The following is a 26122-nucleotide window of genomic DNA, read 5'->3' as shown; positions in this document are numbered from 1 at the left end:
CGGAGGCGCCCCGGAAGCGCCCGCGCAGCTTCCGCTTCCTGGCGACGGGAGGCGGGCGATGGCGGGCGGCGGCGCGGCGGCGCTGGCCCTGGTGCTGGCGGCAGGTGAGGTGCCTCCCCCCCGGCCCCCCGCGCCCGCATGCCCCTCTCCTCTCCTCTCCTCTTCTCTACTCTCTCTCTCTCTCCCCCCCCCCCCCACTCGCAGGGCTGGCGGCCGCTGGGAAGATGAAAGTCGTGGAGGAGCCCAACAGTTTCGGGTGAGGCGCGCGCGCGAGGGGGCGCGAGGGGGGGGCGGGCGGCGGGAGGCAAAGCGTCCTGAAGGGATTGGTGTCTCGTTCTCCCTCCAGGCTGAACAACCCCTTCTTGCCTCCGTCCAACCGCCTGCAGCCTAAGGCCGGCCCCTCTCCGCTCTCAGGTGAGCTCCGCGGGAGGGCAAGGGTGAGGCCGGGCCCTGGGCCTGGGCGGGGCGGCGGCGGCGCCCCGGAGGAAGCGCCCCGCTCGCTGGACGGCCAGAGTCGGCGGGTTACGGCGCCTCCGCCCGCGAGCCTCCTCTGAGCCGCACTGCTCGCCTTCCAGGGCCTGCGCACCTTTTCCGGCTGGCGGGGAAGTGCTTCAGCTACGTGGAATCGATGTAAGTGGCCCGGGGCTGGCGGGGCGGCCCCTGCGAGGCTGCCCGGGACGGAGGGCTCAGGCGTCTGTGTCGTTTAGGTACAAGTACGAGTTCTGCCCCTTCCACAACGCCACGCAGCACGAGCAGACCTTCCGCTGGAACGCGTACAGCGGCATCCTCGGGTAAGAGCCCGCCGGCCTCTCTCGGCTGTGCGCTGCGGCGGAGCGCGGGGAGGGGAGGGGAGGGGAGTCGCTGCTCTACTGTAGCAGAAAACGCCTTCCGGTACTTTCCAGATCATCTTAGCTTTGGAAAACTTGGGCGCTGCCCTTGATTTGGCTTTTGTACCCTGTAAAACTGACCTACAGTTTTATGTATCATGTAACCCTGTAGCTTTTCCTTATAATCTATCCTCTTTCCTTTGCCTGCTGAAGGAAAATGAAGGCTCATAACATGGTTTCCAAGTGGCACACCAATCCTCTGCTTTGAGTCAGATAAAAGAAGCACCTCTCTCAGTGTCCATCAGGTTCTCTGCCTTTAAAAGTTTTTCCTTTTAAAAAAACATTCCTTTCAAAACATAACTGGAACAGTAAAGCAAGGTACCAGCTTACAGTTATGCCTTTATCACCAGGAATGCCATGGGGCAGTGCTGGAAGTTGGTGTACACAGTTCATCGATGCAGAAATACTGGGCAACTGTGTGGTGTTTTCCTCTTGTTCGCAGGGTTTTCAAGTGGTGTTTGCTGGTGTTGTTTTGTCCTGAATTCTGTGTATGTGGTCTTGTGGGAGAAGAATGTTTTGCCCATTTATTTTTGTAGCACAAAATTCCCTTCTGTGTAGTAAACATTTTATTGTGCTTTGTGGGGATGAGTAGCTTTGCATTGTGTGCTCAGGCAGGGGTGATCAAGTAAAAAAATATTTACTTAGACTTGCAAAAAACATTGAAGGCTCATGACCCCATTTAACAGTCATGGAATAAAAGGATGGGTCCTCTTATAAATCACCAAGTGGTTAAATAACAAAAGTCAGAGAGTGGAATAAGTGGCTATTTTTCTCAATGAAGGATGTGACCAGTGCAGTCCCATGGGGTTCTGAATTAAAACCAGTGCTTTCCAACCTATTCATAACTGATCTGCAATTAGTAGTAAGCAGTGAAATGACCAAGATTGAGGTAGTTAAAACCGAAAGGAACTGTCAGGAGTTGGGGGCACCAAGCTTGCGAGAAGGAACAGCAAGACAGTAAATGCAGTCCAACATAAGTGTAAAGTAATGCATATTGGGGCAAGAGATCCCAGCCATAGGGCTCTAAGCTAGCAGTAACTGAGCACGAAAGGGCTTTTGGAGTTGTGGTAGAATGCTCAATTAAATGTTGGCGCAGGGTGTGGCTGCTGTGAAAAAGGGCAAACTCCATGTTAAGCACAATTAGAAATGGAACAGAAAAATAAAACTGCCAAGCTCATATTCTCATACAAATCTTTGGTAAGACTGCTTTTAGGCTGTTGTGTACAGTTCTGAGTGCCTTATCTGAAAAAGGGCATTTTTGAGTAGGAAAACGTACAGAAGAAGGGCAACAAAAAAGACGTAGGGGCTGGAACAACTCCCCTATAAGGAGTGGCTGCAACAATTAGGGCAGCCTAATTAGAATATTAGAAAAATATGAGTAAGGGGAAACATGACAGAGGTGTTTAAAATTTTGCATGATGTAAAGAAAGTGAAGAGGGAGACATTTTTTTCCTTCTCCCATAGTACATAACATGATTTTCCACAAAGCTGATTGGTGGAGGTTCAGGACATATGAAATGAATTATCTCTTCAAATAATGTATAATTAAATTATTCACTGCCACCCAAAGTGGTGATGGTCAGCAGTTTGGATGGCTTAAAAAGGGGATTGGATGCTGCCGTCTGTGGGTCTGCTGGCTGTGTCACCAGATGTGGCATGCCTCTGCAGACAAGTTGTGGAGGAGCATGGGCAGGCTGAGGTCTTGCACCCACCCTGCTGAAGGAATCCTGTGGGCAGCTGGGTTGCTGCTCTGAATGGACCTTTGGTCTGATATTCTTATGTATTATGCCAATCCAATCAATGACCAGGTTAAATGACTGATTCATGCTGGCTGGTTGAGACAGGGTTGGGGTAGCTTCAAATAGCAGCCTGGGAACTGTTTGAAATTGTTTGATGTCTTTGCACTGCTTTGATTTTCACTTTGATTTTTGATTTGTACTGTATTTTAAAACTTCTAGATCACCATTTAAGGTGTTGCATTTTATGGTTTAACTGTGAATTATGTGGAGAATTGCAGCTATTGGACATTATAAAAATAATAAATAAACAACCCCCTGCCCATAGAGTCACTGGTAAAGGAACATGGGAGTTGCAGTCCAACATCTAGAATGCTGCAAGTTGGCCACTCCTTCCTTTTTAGGTAATCATCTTTGGGGTTTTTTTTTGTTTGTTTGTTTTCTTGGTTTTTTTAATAAAATTCAAAAATGAAAGGGGAATCAATATTTATTTGATTGAGCTGAAGAAATATGATCCTGCAAATAATCTTGTAGCTACAAATTAGCAGTTCCTGCAAAATTTTCAAGAGCAGTCCAGCAGAGAACAAATTTCAGAACTTTCACTTGGAGATCACAAAGGTTGCTGGAAGACACTGTGTTTATGGAGGCTTCTTGAGCCTCCAGTAAAGATGTGCCCCCTAAAATAGTTAATCTGGCCTTCCAATTGGATTTTTATTTTTTTTAATTGTCATTCTTTTCGTTGGTTTGTTTTGTTTTGTCTGGAAAAACTAGACGTGTAAAGTCAGGGAAGGGATAGGCAAGGGAAGAAGGCAGGGCCTGTGAGGGGTGCCCTATGGCAGGCCAGGAGATGGCCCTGGCGGGAATCACGTGTGTTGCTGTCTGCTGTGACACCTGTGACATGTTTGCCCTTCACCCTCAGGAAGGGCAAACACTTGCCCTAAGTACAAGCTGGTGTCCCTTCTAGAGGAGGAAGTGAGGAACCTGAGAGCCAAATGAGCTTTCCAGGCCAACTGGGAGCAGCCTCCCTCTGGACAGAAGGTTGAGGGAGGGGCCAAGCGGGAAACAGTAGGCGAGGCATGGAGGCATGTCACCCATGGGAGGAAGAAGCCAGCATGGCCTACTCCATCACCTAGTGCTGACCTGGAGCTAGGAAACAGGTTCTCTCTGCTTGGGGAAGCTGGTGCTGATGAGGACTTGGGAGACTGACCTGTTCAGGATCCCCAGCCTGGGGCCAGATGCAGCCAGGTGGTTGCTGCAGGAGAGGCAAGGGTCAAGGCTCTGGATGCGAGTGATCACTCCATCCTTTGCTTTGAGAGCAGGGGAATGGGGATGAATGGCAGGTCAAGTATTAGACGCTGGGACTTTACAAGGGCCAACTTTGGTCAATTGAAGACTAAACTGGGGAATGTCTTCTGCAAGAGGGTACTGGAAGGCAAGGGAGTTGAAGAGGGGTGGATGGCACTAAAAGGGAAGGTTGTGGAGGCACAAGCCTCTAGTTAGCAAGGTGGGGAGGTGAAGGAGAGTGCCGCCATGAATGAGGAGAGAAGTGGTAAGAAGCATTAGGTGTAAGAGGAACCTCTGTAGAAAATAGATACTGAGGCAAGTAGACAAAAGGTATACCGGGGGGAGGGGGCTCACTGCTGAAGGATTCTTCGCAAGGCTAAGGCTGATTATGAGCTGACTTGCAAAGAATATCTGGAGCAACATAAAGGGCTTCTACCGACATGTAAATAGCAAGAGGAAGGGGAGACAGGTGGTGGGACCGCTTAATAAGGAGGAAGGGGATTCACTGACTGATGTGAGGGAACAGGCACAGATGCTAAATTGTATTTATTATTGAAACCTTTTGTATGCCATCCCCCATGCAAGGCATCTCGGGACGGCTCACAATCAATACGTTAAAACAACAAATGAAAACACATACATTAAAACAATCCAAGCGGTAGAAGCAATAAAATGTGACTGTTACATTAATACTAGGTTTTAAAATACCACTTAAATAAAAAGGTTTTGACTTGGCACCGAAAAGAGTATAAGCTCGGCGCCAGGCAAACCTCTTCAGGGAGTGTATTCCATAAATGACTATTTTGCCTCTGTGTTCTCTCCAAAGCAGGATGGGGAGATCCTCATGGGGGATCAGATGAAGCCAGGGATTTAGGAGCACAGATTAGAGTCACCCCCCAGAAATCAAGGAATTCCTCAGGGCACTGGATGTTAAAGGCGCCAGGTCCTGATGGGTTACACCCGAGGGTACTTGTGAGAGTACTCCCACCAACTCCTCTATCTGCTGGCCTCCAATTTTGAGGCCTCGTTGGAGAATGGGTGAGGTTCCTGAGGACTGGAGGGTGGCATCAGTGATCCCAATCTTCAAAAAGGGTAGCAGAGGGGACATGGGGAGTTACAGGCCAGTTAGCCTTACGTCCATTATGGGAAAGACGGGAAAGGCTCATAATAGAAAATGCTCTGGAGTTCTAGGAGGTTGGCAGCCATGCAAAACAGTTTCTGCAAAAGCAGGTCCCGCCAGATGAACCTTGTGGAATTCTATGACCAGGTTTTAAGGTGGCTGGACGGAGGGGATGTGGTGGATCTGGTTTATCTGGATTTCAGCAAGGCCTTTTACGAAGTGCTGTATTGAAGAACTCCCAAAATTGAGGAATTTTGGGATAGACTGATGGATTAGCTGATTAGTTTGATGGATTAGCTGATGGACCAAAAGCAGAGGGTTACTATTAACGGGGAATCATTGGGATGGTGGATGATGACAAGCAGGGTCCCCCAGGGCTCAGTCCTGGGGCCGATCCTGTTCAATTTTTTCATCAGTGACCTGGAGGAGGGGGTGACAACTCTGCTGATCAAATTTGCACATGAGGGCAAATGACTATAACTGAGGAGCAGGTACTCCAGATCTGGAGTAGGTACTCCAGATGGGCATTGTAAGTACAGGGTAGGTAGGGGACAAGAGGCTGGAGAGCAACGCTTGTGAAAAGGATCTTGGGGTGCTGGTCAACTACAAGCTAAACATGAGCCAGCAGTGTGACACGGCAGTCAAGAGGGCAAACACCACCCTTTAATGCATAGCCAGAAGCATGGCTTCTAGATCATGGGTCCTCAAACTACGGTCTGGGGGCTGGATCCAGCCCACCATGCCCATTTATGTGGCCTGCCATGCCCATTTGGACCTGCTGCATGCAAGCACCCGCACCACCTTTCTAGCTTGCGCCCAGCACCTGCAACTTTCAACTGGTCCCCTGGTGGAAAAGTTTGAGGACCCCTGTTCTAGATTGAGAGAGGTATTGCTGCCGCTCTGTATGACTCTGGTGCACCCACAGCTGAAGTATTGTATTTAGTTCTGGGCCCCTCATTACAAGAGGGATATAGCAAGGTTGGAATTAGTGCAGCAAAGGGCCACTAGGATGGTGGCTGTTTTGCAGGGTATGCTATATGAGGAGAGACTGAGGGAGCTGGGTCTTTTTCAGTCTCAGAGGGGACCCGTTAGTGACATACAGGTATGTGAGGGGATGCCACACAGAGGTGGGTCATGACCTTTTTCCCCCTGCAGAGAAGGGCAGGATGCATTGCAATGGAACAAAGCTCAGGGGACCAAGATTTAGGTGGATGCCAGGAAATACTTCCTCACCCAAGGGTATTGAATGGGCTTCCATGGGAGGTGGTTGAAGCCCCAACAGTGAAGGTGTTTAAAGATAGGCTGGACAAGCACATGGTAGGCAGGTCATGAGTGGAGCCAGGAGTCAGACTAGATAGCCCAGGAGGCCCCTTCTGACTCACTCTGTTTTTATGTTCTATGACAGATTGAACCCACTTCTGTATTCAGACAGATGTCTACCAGCATTACATTTTCCCAAGCAGTGGTTCATCTCTATCAGATGGAAGGTTCAGTTCCATCTTCTGGAGTTAGTTGTCAATGCCCAATATGCTTGCTTGGCTTTCCAGGTATTTGATGGTATGAAAAACCACTGAGCAATACAAAAAAAGGAATAGAATCACACTCTGAAGAGGTGATCTTCAGGATCCTGAAAACAGTTTACATGCATAAATGTGGACCGAAACTAAATAATAATAATAATAATAATAATTATTATTATTATTATTATAACATTTCTATGCCGCCCCTTGCCGAAACCTCGGGGCGGCTTACAACATGATAAAATACATTGAAATACAATAGTACATAATAAATTACCATAAAATACAAAAATACAAAAAATACATTGATTTACAAATATAAAATTAAAATTATCAGTATAAACTAAAAATATAGGAGGAGAAAGAGAAGGAAGAAGAAGTTGCCCTGGCCAGATCATATGTTTTAACAATTGAAATGATGTTTAAATAAAACGGTCTTTACCTGGCGCCGAAAAACCAGTAACGACGGTGCCAGGCGGACCTCTTCGGGGAGTGAATTCCATAGGTTGGGCGCCACCGCAGAGAAAGCCCTCCTCCGGGTACTTACTCTCCTAATTTCTTTCATGGAGGGTTCCCGGAGAAGGGACCCTCCCGCAGATCTCAAAGGGCGGTCGGGCATATATGGACGTAAGCGCTCGTTCAGGTAGCCAGGACCCAAGCCGTTTAGGGCTTTATAGGTCATAACACCTTGAATTGGGCCCGGGCTTCAATGGGAAGCCAGTGAAGCTGACGGAGGACTGGAGTCATGTGAGCATAACGCCCCGTCCCCGTCAGCAACCTGGCAGCTCTATTTTGCACCAATTGAAGTGTTCGGACTGTCTTCAGGGGAAGCCCCACGTAAAGCGCGTTACAGAAGTCTAGGCGGGAAGTCACCAGTGCGTGTGTCACCGTCGCCAGGCAGTCGTACTCCAGGTAGGGGCGCAGCTGATTAATCAGCCGAAGCTGAAGGAAGGCGTTCCTCGCTACCGCTGTCACCTGAGCTTCCAAAGAAAGCTCCAGGTCGAGGAGTACTCCTAAGCTGCGGACCTTATCCCTAAGAGGGAGTGTTGCATCATTCAGGACCAGGTCAAATCCACCCTCTCCGAAACCCGATCCGCCAGCCAACAGGACCTCCATCTTGTCTGGGTTGAGTTTCAGTTTATTGGCCCTCATCCATTCCCTTACCTCGGCCAAGCACCGGTTCAGCACAGCTACTGCCTCACCTGGATTAGTGGAGAACGAGAAAGCTGGGTATCATCAGCGTATTGATGATTCTGCAGCCCACACCTCCTGATGACCTCTGCCAGCGGTTTCATATAGATGTTAAATAGCAGAGGGGATAGAATGGAGCCCTGTGGTACTCCATGGCATAGCTGCCATGACGTAGAGGCATGGTCCCCCAGCACTACCTTCTGGAATCGACCGTTGAGATAGGAGCGGAACCACTGCAAAGCAGTGCCTCCAACCCCCAATCCCGCAAGTCTATCCAGAAGGATACCATGGTCGATGGTATCGAAAGCCGCCGAGAGGTCCAGAAGAACCAACAGGGATGTACTCCCCCTGTCCTTCTTCCTGCACAGGTCGTCGTACAGGGTGACCAAGGCAGATTCAGTACTGTACCCGGGTCTGAAGCCGGACTGAAAAGGATCCAGATAATCAGTTTCATCCAAGAGTGCTTGGAGTTGTCCCGCCACCACTCGCTCCAACACCTTGCCCAGAAACGGGATGTTGGCCACAGGTCTATAGTTAGTGGCCATCTCTGGATCCAGTGACGCTTTCTTCAGGACCGGTCGTATTACCCCTTCCTTTAAAGGGGCAGGCACTCGACCCTCCCTCAGAGAAGCGTTAACCACTTCCAAGATCCAGGTCCCAATCCCGTGCTTGGAGTTATTTATTAACCAAGACGGGCAAGGATCCAATAGGCAAGTGGTGGGACGTACTCTTCCAAGCACCTTGTCCACATCATTGGGCCGCAATAATTGAAATTCCTCTAATAATTTTGGACCAGACGGTAGCATTGGCGACTCCTCAGAGACCTCTGATTCATTAGTGGAGTCCAGCTCGTGACGAATCTGAGCGATTTTCTCTCTGAAATGCCTGGCAAAGTCGTCACAGCGGGCCTTTGAGGGTGGCAGCGGATCTTCCTTAGGATCCAGGCGAACCAGGCCTTGCACCACCCAAAAAAGCTCCGCCGGACGGCATTGTGAGGAGGCAATGGAAGCGGAAAAAAACTTCTTTTTCGCCGCCTTCACCGCCACAGCATAGGCACGATAGTGGGCTCTCAAGTGTGTTCGGTCAGATTCATCCCGTGATTTCCTCCACCTACGCTCTAGCCGTCTCCCAACTCGCTTCATCGCCCGCAATTCAGGTGTATACCAAGGGGAAGAGCGGACTCTGCCCGGTGGGAGAGGACGCTTAGGAGCGATCGTGTCCACAGCCCTGGTCATCTCTCCGTTCCACAGTTCGACCAGAGCCTCGACAGGAGCACCAGTCTTGTCAGCCGGAAACTCCCCCAGGGCCTTCAGGAATCCATCCGGATCCATCCGGCTCCGGGGGCGGGCCCATACAATCGGGTCCGCACTCTTATAGAGGGAGAGGCCGCTCTCGAGCACAAACCTCACCAGGAGGTGATCTTGTTAATTCAGGGATTATGAATTAAAGTGCAGTTCATACAGTGGTACCTCGGCTCACGAACGCCTCAGTTCACGACCAAATCAGGTCACGAACAAAAATTTCATTAAAAATTTGACTCAGGTCGCGAACTCTGCCTTGGGTGGCGACTGCAATCACCCCATTTCCCCCCACCCCGAGTGGGCAGATGGCTGCGATCGTGCCGGTCTTTCCTGCATGAGCACAACCGCGATCTCAGCCATTTCCCCCCACCCCCCAGCATGATCGTGCCCATCTCCTATTGAGTGCGCCCGCATTCGCACCTGTCTCTCCCCCCCGGCCCCCCAAAAGCCCCTTCCCCCCCCCCCCCCCGGATGATGGGCACATGCAGGGATGATGGGCACGATCATGATCGTGCTGCGGGGAGGCAGGGAGATGGCTGTAATTGTGCTTGGGGCAAGGGGAGATGGTTGCGATCTTTGTTGTTCTTTGTCACTTTGCTTCACATTTTTCCGATTAAAAGAAAAATAGTTACAGAACAGATTAACCTTATTTACATTGAACCTTATGGGGAAATTTGACTTGGCTCACGACCAATTTGGGTCACGACCAGAGACCTGGAATGGAATAAGTTTGTGAGTCAAGGTGCCACTGTAATTTTAAAATAGGCCTAACAGTAGTTTTTTCAACATGTTTGCTTCTGTAAAAAAGATACACCTTTCATGTTTGTCTGTTTGTTTTGACACGTGAAATAGTTTCTTTTTTTCTAGCATCTGGCATGAATGGGAAATTGAAAACAGTACTTTTGTTGCTATGTGGATGAGAGATGGAGATTCATGTGAAACCAAGAACAGACAGACAAAGGTAAGAAACATAATGTGTTAAGGAAGTAAAACACTTTCTAATGCTGTAGTCTAATATGGTTTAAAAGTATTCCCAAATCTTGTAATCACAAGCAAAATTAGGGAGTTTTGTTACAATATGATTTGAATTTTCCCTGGATTGTTTTACAGCTAAGAGCCAGCAAATAGGTCTTTCCTTTACTCAGGAAATATTTAAAGTTTTCTATAATGGCCTTGTGAGTGATATGCTTGGCTTAAGAAAAGCCAAGTGATATTTTTGTTTGTTTGTTTGTTTGTTTGTTTCAGGGAAATTGAATAATTTGTCTTGAACAAGTGGTTCATGTTCAATTGGGACTCAGATTTGTTTACAAAGCCAGCAATGGCACAGGGTTGGCCCTTTTCACCTGTTCTTAATACTTTGCTTTTCAGGTTCTACTTTTATGTGGAAAGAAAAACAAATTGGCTCATGTGTCTGAACCAAGCACCTGTGTTTATTCTCTGACATTTGAAACACCACTTGTTTGTCATCCACATGCTCTCTCAGGTAGGGTAAGCATCTCTGAGTAAGTCTGGAGTCTGTGAAATCATGCGTCTGGTACTGTGATCTTAAAATGATGCATGTCCAAAATGTCCATTATAGCAAGTCTGGAAAGTTTTCCAGATCTGTCATGTACCTGCATTCCAAGAAAGGCAGCTTACCTGTAACTGTCGTTCTTTGAGTGGCCATCTGTGTATTCACACATTATGGGTGCTGCACCTGCGCAGTGCCTATAGCTGGAAAGATTCAAAGCTTTAATGGTTTTGGTGGGAACTCCGCGCCCCTCCCCACTATAGTATAAAAGATAGAATGCCCGCCATTTTCCCAGTCTATTGAAGACCGTCTGTTTACCCCCAAGTGGAATTTGTGAGAACAACAAATTCACAGTAAATGACAGATGGACAGGGATGCTTAAATAAGCAGCATATGACATAAAAATATATACCTAAAGCATATAGGTAAAGGCAATGTAGAAGTACAAGGGAAATAATTCCCATTAACCCAGTCACTGACACCAAGTGGGGCCGGCAGGTGGGTTGTGTGAATGCACAGATGGCCACTCGAAGAACGACAGTTACAAGTAAGCAACCTGCCTTTCTTCGTTGTGGCCTCTGTGCATCACACATTATGGGTGATTAGTAAGCTTACCACACCCGGAGGTGGGACAGTGTCGTCACTGAAGAACGGAGGAGAGAACTACATGGCCGAAAGAGCACTCCTGTCTGGCACAAACATCCAGCTGGTAGTGTTTGGTAAACGTGCAAGGGGTAGTCCAAGTGGCCGCCTTGCAGATGACATGCAGCGGAATGCTGGCAGAAAGGGCAGAATAAGTCACAGTGGCCCTTCTAGAATGGCCTTTAGGCATCACTGGTAAATCCAGCTTGGACAGCTGATAAGAGAATTTGATAGTTTGAACGATCCATTTAGAGAGTCCCTGAGAAAAAATCGGAGAACCCTTGTGTTCAGAGTACTTGACGAAGAGGAGTTTAGTTTTTCTGAAAGACTCAGTCCAGCATTGATAAAATGCCAAACAGCGTTGGCCATCGAGTGAATGCAGAGAACGTTCTATTGGTGTCGAAGGTGCAGGAAAAAAAGCTGACAAGACAATATCTTGGTTAATGTGGAAAGGCAAAGCGACCTTAGGAAGAAAGCCTGGGTTGATACAGAGGACCTTTTCTTGTGGAAATTGAGTTAAGGTGGGTCAGTCCGCAAAGCATTACGGCTGAAGTAATGGCTACGAGAAAAGCCATCTTCCATGATAAAAGGTGTAAGTCAGTAGTGGCTAGTGGTTTGAAGGGAGACTTGGTATGTGCCTGAAGAACCACGGAAAGGCTTCACGTCGGTACCACTGAGTGGATTGGTGGATGGAGGTTCTGCAGTCCTTTTAAGAAATGACAAACAAGAAAATGCGAAAACACCGAGGAGCCTGGTATTGAGCTGCGGTGATGTGAAATGGCTGCAATGTAAACTGTAACAGTAGAAGGTTTAAGTCCACTCTGATGTAGAGATAGGGGAAATTGTAAAATGTTCTCAATTGAGGCTGAATGAGGAGTGAAATGGTTGGACCACGCAAATGAAGCAAAATGTTTCCATTTAGCCTCATATGAGCGGCGAGTAGCTGGTCTTAGAGCAGATTGGAGAATAAACTGTATGTTCGGATGGAAAGTGTCCAGGTTTGACGAAGAGCTGGGAACCGATCTCGAAGCCGATGGTACAGCCATGGCAGAGGGCTGCAGAAGAGGTGTCAGATTCAACAGGTCCGTCGGTGTCAATGAGATAACGTTAGTCATCGAATGAGCCAGGCCGTAAGGTTCAGAGAATGTAGATCTGGATGTTGAATGGCGCCACTTTGTTGAGTGAGATGTGGAATCCATGGGAGATGAAGGAAAGTATTCCTGGAGAGGCAGAGAATAGTGGGAAACCACAGTTGACAGGGCCACCAGGGTGTGATGAGAATCCCTTGGGCATCATCTTGATAGATCTTGGCTAGAGTCTTAGTGATTAGAGGTATCGGAGGAAAAGCGTAGAAAAACTTGTTCATCCAAGGAACCATCAGTGCACTTCCGACAGAATCCGGACCAATACCCACCCGGGAGCAATAAGTCTTGCAGACCAAGTTGCTGTGGGTTGCAAATAGGTCTATATTCGGTGAGCCCCAGAGCTGGAAGAGGTGTTGACAGATCTCACGATCCAATTCCCACTCATACTTTGTCGACATGGGTCTGCTGAGAGTGTCCACTTCTTCATTGTCGGTTCCGGCGAGGTGAACAGCAAGAGGGATGATCCCTCTGGGAATACACCAGTCCCATAGACAGAGGGCAAGGTAAGCTCGCGGAACAGACTTCGTGCTGCCCTGCTTGTTGCTGTAGAACACCGTAACTACATTGTCCGAAGCTGTCTGAAGAACTCGGTCCCAAGAAGACTGCCAATTGTTCCAGATAATTGATGTGTCTGGAGGTCTCATGTCCCTCAGTGTAGAGTGTCAAGGGTTGGTTGGCGCTGTCGAAACAGGACTCCAATGGAGAGATCGTCCTCTACTGTCCATCATGACAAAGTCCGAAGAATGGAGACAGGCAGTTGAAGCAGGCAATGAAGCCAGTCGTGCTGCAGATGGAAGAGATGATTGAACCACAGTTGTAATGGTCTCATGCGCAATCTGGCAAAGGGAACTACCAAAACCATGGAGGCCATATGTCCAAGCAGTTTCTGAAAGGACAGCATGGAAACAGTCCGATGCATGGAGATCTGATGAATGGAGGAACACAGAAGCTTGTGGAAGGAAGGCTTGGGAGTCGAGGTGAGCTCTGATGAAGTTGATGACCTGTGAAGGAATGAGGCAGGATTTTTCAACGTTAATTCACAGTCCAAGCTTGTCAGGGAGGGAAGATGTGGTATTGATGGCTGACAGAAGGCCTTTCTTGGAAGAGACAATCAGCCAATCATCAAGATAAGGGTTGATATGGATGCCCTTCAACCTCAGATGGGTGCAGACAGGAGTGAAGACCCTTGGAGCGGTGGCGAGCCCAAAGGGAAGGACATTGTATTCAAATATGTTGGTACTGACCATGAATCAGAGCATACGCCTATGAGGAAGGTGGATGCTGGTATGAAAATAAGTGTCCTTTAAGTCCAGAGATGTGAACCAATCCTTTTTCCTCAGCAATGGAAGGATATTTTGAAAGGTGGTCATCCGAAATTTTTTAGTTTTGATGAACTTCTTGACGCCACGTAAGTCCAATATCGGGTGCAGAGCACCATCCCGTTTTGGGACCATAAAATATCTCGAGTAGACACCGTGGAGCCCCTCGGAGGGGGTGAGCTGTCAAATTGTTCCTTTATGAAGTATTTGGGAAACTTTGTCTTGAAGGACCAGAGAAGGAGACATATATCAGATCGGTCCAGGTGGGGGCACGGTATCACACTTGATTTTATATCCGTGCTCTACAATGGAAAGTACCCACTTATCAGATGTGATGAACTCCCAAATGGCAGCCAATCCCCAAAAGGAAGAGGGGAGAGTGGGTCGGAGGATTGAGGAATGGCTTGCTTGTCCCGTCAATGCTGGCATCTGTCGGCCTTGGGACGACAACGGGTCTGTTGGAAGCAGGGTGCCATCTGTTTGCAGTTCTGCTGTTGGCGGGACTAGAACTGTTAGCAGTTGTAATAGTGAGGGTGTGGTTGGTACCGGTATTGCAATTGAGACCAAGGCCACTTGCATCGGTTTTGCATGGGGACCTCCACGTGGCAAGCAGTGACACGTGCTTTGTATATGTTCTCTAGTAATTAACATGATGCCTTGCCATACTAAGCTGCTGAATGGATACCTGCATGGCTTTGTGAATAAAGACGTGGGCGAGGTCCCTCTGCTGCTCTGGGAGTGTCAAGAGGATGGGATTGAGTTTCTGCAATGAAGAAGTATTGACACCTCACCATCATTGCCTCATAGTTAGAAATACGAAGCCCTAGCCCTGTAGCAGCATAGATACGGCGGGACATCATGTTGATCTTCCGCCCTTCTTTATCCTGAAGAGTGGAATGCTTCTTATGCTCCTGAGCCTGAGAGGACACGAAGACTACCAAGTTTGGCTTAGGATGTTTCGAAAGGAATGGGATGTCCTGTTCCTGGACCTTGTACATCGCCTCGTAGTGTCGAGAGGTCGGGTGCAACTGGTTGGGAAACTGCCAGGTCTCAGTCATTGCTTGCCGCAGAGTGGTAATGAGCAGCAACAGAAGACTGTTCCTTCCTGACAATGCCATAGAAGTTGTCAGTGCTGGAGCCGAAGCGGTGTTGTACCTCAATCTCCAGCAACCTGGTCAGTCGGGCCATCAATTCTCCAAAGGTGGAGTAGAACTCCTCCGGAGAGCCGGGACCTTGGTTGGAGATGAGCATGTTGGCTGGAGAAGGAGGTGGTCTGGAGAGAGCAGCTGCCAATGTCAAGGGCGCATCTCTGGAGGCCAGATGAGGCGTTGAATGTTGATGGCATGCTGAAGGCCTCGGATAGTATCTGCTTAGTGGGTAGAAGTCCCATGGTTGATACTGGGACGACTCAAAATCGCTGTAGTACTTTGGCACCCAGTGCTTCGGAGCCTGAGTCAGAGTGCGTTCTTGCTGACAGACCTATGACTGGGGTAGAGCCCTCGGTGAAGCCTCAGGAGACGTCTGCATCGGTGTAGGCGAGTGAACTGAGGGACGGCTAGTCTGGGATCGCGGGGTTGAGTCCTGGATTTCACCATTGGACATGGACCCTCTAATGACAGCCTCCGAGTGGTCTGGGGTTGACTGGGCCAAGAGTATAACTGTCTGAGAAGACCTGGGTGGGGTCACCTGCATCACCGACTGGTTACTTGGGGTTGAGGTCGAGACAGCAGTTGGAACCGAGGCGTGGATGAACCCAAGTCTCCCCATGGTGATTTAGCAAGCTTCCACTTGTGCCCCAACTTGTCAGGTTTATCCTCCTTGGCCCATTTCAGAGCCGAGGACTCGTTGGACCCGACATGATTCCTCTTCTCCTTTTGTTTGTGGCGAGAAGGCAGAGAGGAGCGTTTGGCCTCCGTTGGAGTCGTACCATCAGCTGATGGATGAGAAGGAGATGTCATCGACAGTCCTGTCGGCACGGACCCAGCCACAGGTTGATAGGAGGTGACCAAAGCCTGGTCCCACAGGATCTTACTCAGGTGGTTCTCCTGGTTCTTACAGGCCTGCTTCACGAAGGTCTGGCAGTGGCCACACTCATCAGTCCTGTGGCCTTCTAACCCAAGAAGGGGCAGGTCGTGTGGGTCAGTGGCAGTCATCTTAGCCCCGCACCGGGAGCACTTAGAAAAGCCACTTGCTGAGCCATAGACGAAAAGGAGATAGCGAAACGAGGAAGAAATAGAAAAATAACGATAAAAGGGCTTATGGGGGGGCGGGGGAGAAAAAAGGGGAGAGAAGGGGGAGAAACTTTCTACAACCAGAGAGGGGATAAGGTAATTTTCTTAACAAGGAGAAAGATTTTAACAAGAAAAAAAGAGCAAGGAATAGTTTTTATCAGGAAATGGTAGGCATATTTACAGGAATGAAAGGCTCGAGGCACAGTGAACAGCAGTCTCAAGAAGACTGGGAAAATGGCAGGAACTCCGCCTTTTATACTATAGGGGGGAGGGGCACGGAAACTGTTAAAGCTTTGAATCTTTCCAGCTATAGGAACTGTGCACTTTCCAGCTATAGGAACTGTGCAGGCGCAGCACCTATAATGTGTGATGCACAGAGGCCACGAAGAAGACTTGAGCTTGCCTATTAACTACTGTGAAGGGGAAAGAAGGTCCTATTTTGCAGTGTCACCATCTGGCTCCCTCCTTCAAGGTGGAAAGGCCTGATTTATTGAATTGGGTTGCATTCAGCTAACAATACATTATTAATGTTGCAATAACCCCAGGTCCATAAATTTTGGCCGATTGCAGAAGCTGCTCCCTCTGTTAACTAAAGAGCAGGGTCTTGAGTGACATGCTGCTGAGTTCAGGGCTGCTCTAGGCAGCTGAATCCTGAAGCAGACTGCGTAAGGTGGGAGCTCATTCCTTTTGTGCTCCCACTCCTCTCATAAGAGTGCAATGTACTCATAAGTTGCAAACTTACTTGTATACCGTGGTACAGACCTGTGCTCACAGAGTTCCCAGGAACAAAGCAGAAGCATTACTCTGCCAAGAGGGAGGAAAAATAGCCTTTTCAAAAACATTGTGTCTTTCCCTTTAGTTGGGAAAAAAAAGCCTTAGAGCAGCACAGGAATGTTCATATCCTTGCCTTCAGTCTTCTCATCTCAAAGACATGATAAACAAAATTGGGGAGGGGAGGGAAAGCAAGCTAAGTCACTGTATCTTAAAGTTCTTTATTTTAAAATTTATTTTTTACATCAATCATATAAATTGAAACTTTATTTACAAACAAGAGGAACATTAGATTACTATAGAGAAGAGAGAAAGAAAGGAGCTTTCTTCCAAGCAGCTGAAATCTTAAAAAGAGAATAGATATCTGGACACCCTCTCCTTAAAACAGGCAATGTGTCAGGATTTTACTCCAAATTTACAATGTACATACCTAAAATACTGGTTACAGACGAGCTCTATTCCTGAGAATGTCCTTAGGTCAAATTTTAAGTTGAATCACATATATAAAAAGCATATAAACACTTAAGAAACACTTCCATATACACTAAAACATCTCAAACACAATTCAGCATTTTAGTAATGATAATAGTACAGTGATAATAAAGGAACTATTACTTTAGTTACATACAGATTTTCTCCTAAAGTATCTGTGAGTACAGTAGTTCTTAAAACAGCTTAGATTGAAAAAATAGTAAAACTATTATTAAAGGTTAACACTTCTTGAGCTAACATTAAGCCTAATATTAACTGGATGATGCTGGAGATGGAACTGGTATTAAAGAGGATGGACATGGTGCTAAAGAGGCATAATTAAAAAAAAAAAATTCTGGAGCTGTATAGAGCTCCATTTTAACCACACTGCACCCTGGTTTTAAGTGCTGATTGGTTGTTTTTAATTTTACATTTTTAGAAGTCTCTGGTTTTACTGGTTATAGGAGGGAAATCCTGGGGAGCAGGTGGGCGCCCCATGGGGGTGGTAATGGGCAGGGGAACATATGATGCTGGGGGTTTAACATGTTGTTCCACAAGAGGGAGGGACAGATGTTTCCCCCAGCCAGAAGGTCCCAGGAAGTAATATCAACTGGTCCTTGGGCCTGGTGGCACTGCTGCTGAATGCCAGGTCAGTCCAAAATAAAACATCTTTCATCCATGATTTATTTGTGGATGAGGAGGCCAACTTGGCATGCATTACTAAGATGTGAGCGGGAGGGGTGGGGGATACTCAAGTCCCTGAGTGTCTTGCCCAGAGCTGCAAAGTCCCTCTTGATCCCACCCAGCCCCTCCCTGGCTGTGTCGTTCCTCCCCATGTGGATCACCAGAAGTGGCTGGTGTTGACCCTTTTGTTAAGCCAGTTAAAGCTTGGATGGGGAACGTGTGGAAGGGTGGACTGTGAAGGAGGACTTCTATAAGGCATACAACCCTCTCACTTGCCTGCCCTGTGTGGCTTGGCCTTCCATCCCCAATGCTGGCAGTGGAGCAGTTTCCTGCTGGATGTCTTGCTTACCAGAGTTTCCATCACCCCCAGCTGTGGCACAGAGACCATGTGTCACCATACAGGACAATAGCTGCAGGCATAATTTTGAGGATTGACTTCCACTATGAGGCTGTAGTCCCCTGCCTATTTGTGGACTTAGCCTTTGAGTAGACTGGCACAGAATGGCCCTGAAAGAAACTAAGGTGAGAGATGCCCTTTCTTTGCAGTGTATCCAGCATTGCCTGAAGCCCTCCAGAAAAAGTGGGATGAAGTGGAACAGTTGCTTTATGATGACTTAATCACAGAACAGGTTGGTTTTCTTTCCATATTGCATGTTTATCTTGCAATGAAGTCAAGGTGTTCTGCGTGGGAGTCCAGTCTGGGCATACTCCAAATATGTAGCACCAAGATGATGCCCTACTAGTTCTTTCAGTGTTCAAGTTCCACAGAGAAAAGGTCTACATCGTGCTTTCACAGCAGTAACAATGAACCTGTGATGCTTTTTTCTTAAAAAAAAAAAAAAAAAAGTCCCTTCCTCAAAAGGTGCATTGAAGGCCCACATGCTAGCCACCCCATCATGTGGAATTCTTTGGGGAAATTAAAGTGACCAGTGCCTGGCCTGCATTCTATTCTACAGTGTACTGCTTTGCCCAGTAGGAAATGGAAAGGAAGAAACAAAAGCCCTTTTCACCAGCTCCCTCTAAGCCAATGTAAGAGCTGCAGAACAATTGAAAGGGGAGCTTGGGAAGCACAAGGGGGACAAGGTAGTGTCAGGTTGGAGTCAGTGCAGCATAGGGCCACAAGGTTGGTGGCCAGTTTGCAGGGGATGCCATATGAGGCGAGACTGAGGGAATTGGGTCTCTTCAGCCTGGAGAAGAGGAGACTCAGAGGGGATCTGTTGGCGACATACAGGTATGTGAGCGGGTGTCACACGGAGGTGGGGAGAGACCTGTTCTCCCCTGCAGAGGAAGGCAGGACGCGCTCCAATGGAGCAAAGCTCAGGGAACCCAGGTTCCATTTAGATGCCTGGAAGCACTTCCGGACTGTTTGGACCTCAAGGGTGTGGAATGGGCTTCCACGGAAGGTGGTTTGAGTCCCCATTGATGAGGGTGTTCAAAGTTAGGCTAGGCATGCACATGGTGGGCATGTCGTGAGTGGAGCCGGGGATCAGACTAGATGGCCCAGGAGGCCCCTTCTGACTCACTCTGTTTCTATGTTTCTTGCCCATGCTCTTTAGGCGTGGGTTATTGTGAGGATTGAGTATTTTATTTATTCAGGTCTGGAACCTTAAATCTTAGCAGATGCAAGAGATTTTATTCTGGGAGTGCCAGATCCTTGCGCAGGTTACGATTTCAGCATATAAAGGTCTCCAGATGACTCTAAAATCTCCATTCAGTAGCAAATGGATGTTTGAACAGGGGCAGTGGGATGTTGATACTTGCAGTGCTCACTTGCCCTAAGTATGATTAGGGTTAATCATACCAAAGTTCAATAGGAATGATTCAAGAGAATGCAGCCCCAACCCTCACCCCCAATGCCTGATTATAAGCACATACCAGGAGCCAACTGCATCTTCCATGAGCTTTTTCTCCATCTGCCCTCATCACTCCAGGTTATTCCACAGCAAGCTGTACTACAAAGAGGACACCCCGGAGTAATCATGTCAACCATTCATTAACTCATGGACTGTTCAGCCCTTGCATAACCATCCTTGCTAACCTTGAACAGCATGGGAACCCCGGAGTGGGATTGGGATATGAGGAGGAGGATGCAAAATGATCACATACTGCGTCCTCACTGTGGCTTGTTGTACTATGCAAGCCAGGCCTTTGTGTTGCTGTGAATGGGTGGTGTGCCAGAATCCTGACAGAAATGGAGAGGGTGGGAGTTCGTGTGAATGTGCGTTCCTGAAAATGCAAGGCAAGAGGTAAGAGATTGGCTGGCAATCTCAAAAGTATGTAGTTAGTATTTTGCACATGGCTTCTGCCTTGTCATACTCAGTTTCTTGGATATATTGCTTGTCCTTTGTGACTAGCCAGACCCCTGTCAGCTCTTTTGCCACTGTGTGACAACCAATTCACGGTAGTGCCAAAAAAAGGTTGAGGACTGGATTATCAATGTCCAGTCTTAGCCAGAGCATCACTAATCAGAAATAATTCTGCATTTTATTTATGTCATTTCTATACTGCCCAATGGCCAAAGCTGTTGGTTTACAACAAAAGGCAATTGAGCTGTATGGCCATAGATGTTTGCATCACACTTCTACATTGTATAAAGTCTACAGATGTTTTCAGCTGTAAATGTAACATGTTGTAAGAGTCGAAGTAATGTATTAGTTTACATGTGACTTTCAGGAAATGGATGGATTGATTCATGAAAGGATGGATTTCAAAGCTTGACTGAAAAATCAGTATTTTAGCTAGGTTGGTCTAGACAACCCCAGAAAGCTTCCTGAGCTCATAGAGCAAATTATAGTTGCAAAAATGCTTTGTTTGGCATTTTTCCAGGGATACAAGAAAAGATTGAGAGATATATTTGAAGAAGCCAGCTTTTTTAAATCAACAAGAGAGGTAAAAAGGAAGAAAACAAAACCACAGCATACAGAATCTGACTCACTGGATAAGTGCAATAAGGTACAGAAAGTGGCATTAGAAGTGTTTGGCTGGTAATGTGTTGCCATTGTTAGCCTGTGTTTTGTTTCTTCTGCTGAATCCTTTAGCCCAAAAAGAGGTGCAGGGCAGAGTGAAGGGTGTTGCGAGAGGTTTCCAAATGAATGAGACTACTTGACTCCTGTGAATCAGCTGAAATTGACGTGGATAAGGGTATTTTGTGAGGAGTGGCAACTAGTCTTGGTTTCACTTCTTCTGTCAAACCAGCATGTTACTTGGCTAGTTGATAAGTTGTATAAACTATCTTTTATGGGAAAAACCTTCTCCAAGGTGGTAGCAAAATTAAAATCATAAAACAGTAAGAATAGCAATATGAAATGTAACAAGAAAATACAGAAATACAGAAAGCACCCAATAAATTAGCTAAATTATAGAGCAAGGAGAAAGGGGCTTTTAGGGCCCACTTGAAGGGTGCGTCATATGAATGAACATTTCAGACTTCAGCTGGTGCAGAATCCCTCCCCTGAGCCCTCATATCTGCCAAACTAGTTGCTTTTATGAGCCAGCACACTTTTATGGGTGAATGTTGTTCTTCAAATCTGGGCCAAAACCATTTAGTGTTTTAAAGGTCAGATCTTGGCTGAATTAAATTTTCCACACATAATCATTATTTTAATATAAAGGGAATAAAGTGTTTCTACAGTTGTAATTTTTGAAATTCACTAAATTTTTGTATGAGAGGAACAGCAGTCATGGTTAAACTTCCTTCTTTTTTCTAGGAATACCAGCAACTTTCTAATGAGTTGCAGAAACTTAGAGACTTATTAACTCAGCATGGAGTTGCATATGAAACAATCCTGAGTAAGTTTTTGTTTTGGGGTTTTGTTTTTGTTTTGCAAAGTTCTATTTTCCTTCTTACAGTATTAAGGAACTATAGGATTACAGCCTCAAGGAGACAGAACTGAGACGTGTTAGCCTTCCAGGTATTTTGAACCAACTCCCATCAGTTCCAGCCAGGAATGCTGGAAGTTGTGGTCCAAAACATCTTGAAGTTACCAGCTTGAGGAAAGATGCGCTGCAGTGGAAGAAAAAGAGAAAAAAGAACAAAAACCAAAACTTTTTTTTCATATCAACACAGGGGGTATCTTTGCACTACACATTTGTGTCACCTCCCTCCAATCCTTTGGGGTTCTCCCACCCAAAAGAATGATCTGCCACACCTCTCAATCATGCAGCACACAGGCATTTAATACGAAGCTGTCCTCATTCAATAATCGCTATGTTTTGGGAATTGTAAAAGTTTTCACTGAGGGGCTAAAGCTTTCACGTGTCCCCTCCCAAGAATCCCAATATCCACCACTGATGCCACCACCACATTCCCTGCTTTCCACTCCCTCCCCTGGAGAAATTTATGCAGACTGCTTTTTAATTGTTAGCATGACAAAAACTGGATCTTGATCATTGGTGTGCCTAACCTCTTAGCCAACATGTGTCCTATGTGGCATATGGAATGGAAAGATTGGTCACACCCCCCATGTACAGGCACCAGTCAGTGCCTCGTAAAAGTTAGAATGGGTATGCTGAATGAAAGATCAGTGAGAGTTCAACCACAGCTAATAGTTCTCCATATGGTGGAACAGTTGCTTAGGAGTAGGTTCCAGGTTCAGTGGCACCTTCAGGTAGAGCTGGGTAGGTAAAACATAAAACCTTTGAGAGCTGCTATCAATCAGGATAAACAGTACTGTCTTAGTTTGACTTGGTATAAAGCAGCTTTGTATTTTTCTGTGTTCTAGCCAGAAACGATGATAATCACATCACCCAAAGATTTACGATAGAAAAGCCACTGCTGACCATGGTTTCAAAAACTGGTCAGCAGCTGCATGGAGATGCAGAAACTGGCCGAGTTTCTTAGAATTGGTAAGATAATTTCATTCACATTACATGGTTCTCCATACCTTTAAGAGAAAGCTGACTTACCTTCCAAAAACTTTCTCTGCAGGGCAACATCTGATTTTAGTCTCCACTAGAGTTTGGAATTCTTTTCTGTACCACTGGGAATGAAGACTAAAGACATCTTTTGAATTTCTGTCTGCAGGAACGTAGCCAACTTTGAACTATCTCTGCTTCCTTCCTAACAATGTTGTATGAGGGATTCATGGACTTGAGGAATCATGAAATAAATTCCATTCCTTGTTAATTTATATCCACTGTTTCTGTCTGTGTCAGTTGGGTGTAGGTGCTACTAAGCTAGAAAACCCACCTCATTTTTTGGAAAACCTTTAAGGTTGCTCCTTACCTAAGGTGTTCTGACTATCCACTGTGCAATGGCACACATTGTTCTTAGAAAGCTCTTGTTTTGGGACTCCTGATTAAAATGTGACCTGGCATCAATCGCTGCCAACTAGATTAAAAAGAAATATATAGCAGAAATAGCCATCAGTTACAAAGATTATTTTATAGATATGGATTAACAATTTTCAAGAAGATTTTAAAAGCTTGCATGTTTGATACATGCAATTTAAGCATATTTATTTTAAGCAGATATTAAGCCCATCTGTGGGGTTTGAACAAGGTTTGTATTAATTTTATGCAAAGTCTATTGACCAAAAGCAATAAAATCTGATGACCATGATCACTGAATTAACATGATGTTCACTATTGGCAGTTGTTGTTGTTGTTTTGGGCCTCATGAGATGCTAAGCTTTCCCCTGAAAAAACATTTGGAAACATTCAGAGAATCCTACAAAGTTCAAGGGCAGTCAAATCTCCAGGACAAAGTCGACCACCAAGTCCTTTGTCCTTTTGGTTCTTTGTACTAAGGCAGTCCTCCTGGGCTGGAGCCTTGACTTGGGTGGCACTTCTGCATGCCCGCTCCCTTGCTGCTGAGAGAAGCTGGTCACTTCTTCCTCAGCCTGGCACGAGCAGCTATGCAGGGATTGGTTGATCCCCCCACTTCCAGGGAGAACATGGACTCAGAGGAAGTCCAGTGTATCTCGGCACCCCACAGGCTGATCAGGCCCCAGACTTCCGAACTGCTTATAGGCTGATTCTAGCTATAATTTTGAAAGCCTGGTGTGCTGCTGACACCGAGCCAAGGCTGTTGGTTTTCTCGACCTTGAACACGCAGGAGGCAGCACCACATCGCTTCTCCTCCTGAGAAAGCCCCACCTGACTGCAGGCACCTCACAAGATCCGTGCATGTCCCCCCTTTCGATGCACTGAAGGCAGCTGATGCCAAAGCAGAACACCCCCGGGAATTCCGCATTATCCCTCTCTCTGTCCTCGGCCCGATGAGCTGTGGGGGCAGAGGCATGGTGTTGAAGGGGTGGGGGAAGTCGCTCGGGCACTTATGAAGGAGGCCTTGTGCAGCTCGGGGGTGGGGGGGGCTCTTTCAGGGAAGCTGCCGAAGAAAGCCGGCCTTTCCTTAACAGTGCCTGCTTTCCCCCACCAGTTGCTGGATGTGAAGCTACGCCTGATGAGACGCTTCTGGGTGCTGCTGCCCCACACGCTCTGCAGCCACGAGGCTGCTGGCATCACCAGCCAGGAGCGCTGGAACGGGCAGACCCGGGGCAGGCAGCCTCGCGTGGAAGCGGGAGAGGGGCAGCCTGTGCTGGGCTTTGTGGGGGGGGGGTCAGGAAACATCTCTGGGGAGATGAGCAAGGTTGGGCCTCTTTGCTGTGCCACCCCCCGCGCTGCAGCCAGGATTTCGGGAAGCCCCATGCCTGGTTTGCCAGAAGGTTCACTGCGCTGCTTGCATGTGGGGGGATGGGGAGGGTTGAGAGGGGAGGCCAAGTGAAAATGTGGGGGACATTATGTGCACAGGGGCCACATCTTCAGGTCGAAGTGTGTGCGTTTGTGAGCCAGCAGAGGTGCCTCCTCTGTATTTGGAGCTCCCTCCTCCCACATTGGCTACTCTTTTCTATCCAATGGCCACCCAGGTACCTCCCAGACGTGACGGGGACGGGTTGGTAAACCAGATCAACAACCCGGAGGTGGAAATGGATGTTTTGCGGCCTGATTTGCCCACCTGACAGCACATTCTGGCTGTCCTGGAGCAGTCAACCCCAGCTGCAAACAAGAGACGTGGCCTTCGTGTGAGACTCTTCTCGGGGACCTCTGATGCGGACCGTCTACTGCATGGGGGAAAACAAAGGAAGAATGTCGGCCTCAACCCCACCAAATGACTTTGTGCTCAACATTGCGCTCCTAAATTTCACTCAGATGGATTGCCCCCATCAAAAAAGAAACCATGTCAACAAGATTGGTAAAAATGCATGCAGATAGAAAACCAAAGGGAAGGATTTTCTCAGGTGGCTCTTGCCTGAGGCAGGCTTCACGAGAACTACACTGCCACAGGCCATCAAGCCACCCTCTGCATGGAGAGAGAGATGGAAAATGCATGTGCTTACTCCGGTGTTCTCTCCAGTAGTCAGAAACTTCGCACTGGAAATGATCACTCAGCGATGGTCCTTGGGATGGCAAACAGATGATTTTGATGGCGTGGGTCTCTTAGGCACACTGGCCAAGGAAGATCCGGTCCATACAAAGGCGAAAAGTGCCATATAGAGGGCATGCTAAGTAAGCTTTCCAACGTGGACTCTGATCAAAACAAGAGCGGCTGTTCAGAACCGGCCATTCCAACTCTTTTTCCAGATAATGACACACGTGTGTGGGTTTGCTCCCCTCTATCCATTTTGCCCCTTCCGGGGGTACCTCCCAAAAATAATGGAGACCTCCACAAAAGTGCAAGACGCAAGGACTGCTCAGCTCATTCACTCTCCAATACAGAAAATATTCCTCATACTAGAAATGTGTTACATAAAGGTTCATAACACTAAAAAAGGGATCAAAGGCATTTCCAAGGAGGAAAGGGGATAGGAGACCTCCACCCCCGGGGCGTGGGAGAGACTTGCTTTTCACATATCTGAGTCCCCTGGTATATTTCAAAGGAGAGATGGGATGGTCCATATGTAAGCCTCTGCAGCCCTTCTCCACTAGAACAAGAGCAGAAAATTGAATGCTGCGTGTGCCAACGGGGAAGCTGGCATTCTGGCCCTGAAACGGGGCTCGATCCCCCATCAATTCCTCCGGGAACGGGCCCGCACTGCCTCAACGGGCATCCTACCTATGCCCATGAAAGCTGAGCCCTGCATCTGATTCCCGGAGTGGGGGGGGGGGACAGGAAGGGAGGACCCCCGTCCCCATCCAAGGCAAGCCCACAAGCCACGGCGCTTTGCACATGCACGTGAGATCGGAGCTTCTCCAACAAGGCCCGCCCGGCCTCCCGGGGCCTCTCTGCTGGAGGCGGCATCTCTGCCCGGAGTTCCATGGAGGGGCCGGGGCATCCTGCCTGGGGGTGGAGGGAGCGAGACACGCGGGGGG

General features: G+C 47.6%; 1 protein-coding gene and 1 long non-coding RNA gene across 4 annotated transcripts; one reads left to right on the top strand and one right to left on the bottom strand.

Moving 5' to 3' along the window:
* The first annotated feature begins 43 nt into the window (after positions 1–43).
* On the top strand, positions 44–22941 carry GNPTG (N-acetylglucosamine-1-phosphate transferase subunit gamma). Of its 2 annotated transcripts, none has more exons than XM_044452493.1 (12): positions 44–104; positions 205–256; positions 347–414; positions 576–630; positions 708–791; positions 9907–10000; positions 10408–10522; positions 18359–18441; positions 20639–20764; positions 21520–21601; positions 22534–22657; positions 22836–22941. In XM_044452493.1, the coding sequence occupies exons 1-11, from the start codon at positions 59–61 to the stop codon at positions 22650–22652; spliced, it is 924 nt and encodes a 307-aa protein (XP_044308428.1). In that variant the 5' UTR covers positions 44–58; the 3' UTR covers positions 22653–22657; positions 22836–22941. The 2 variants fall into 2 exon arrangements, with proteins under 2 accessions (XP_044308428.1, XP_044308427.1); XM_044452492.1 differs by having other exon boundaries at positions 22740–22941.
* Positions 21596–25381, bottom strand: LOC123034811. 2 transcript variants are annotated; one of them, XR_006416847.1, is made up of 3 exons: positions 25150–25381; positions 22718–24873; positions 21596–21815 (listed from the first exon to the last, which is right to left on the bottom strand). It is a non-coding gene; the product is annotated as an uncharacterized LOC123034811 (long non-coding RNA). The 2 variants fall into 2 exon arrangements; XR_006416848.1 differs by having other exon boundaries at positions 23037–24873.
* Between the last annotated feature and the right edge of the window lie 741 nt (positions 25382–26122).

The sequence above is a fragment of the Varanus komodoensis genome, unplaced genomic scaffold (assembly GCF_004798865.1).
Source record: "Varanus komodoensis strain SLA01 unplaced genomic scaffold, ASM479886v1 scaffold73, whole genome shotgun sequence".
NCBI classification, from domain to species: domain Eukaryota; kingdom Metazoa; phylum Chordata; class Lepidosauria; order Squamata; family Varanidae; genus Varanus; species Varanus komodoensis.
Note: the sequence above shows the minus strand (reverse complement) of the source record. Positions and strands in the feature narration are given on the sequence as shown.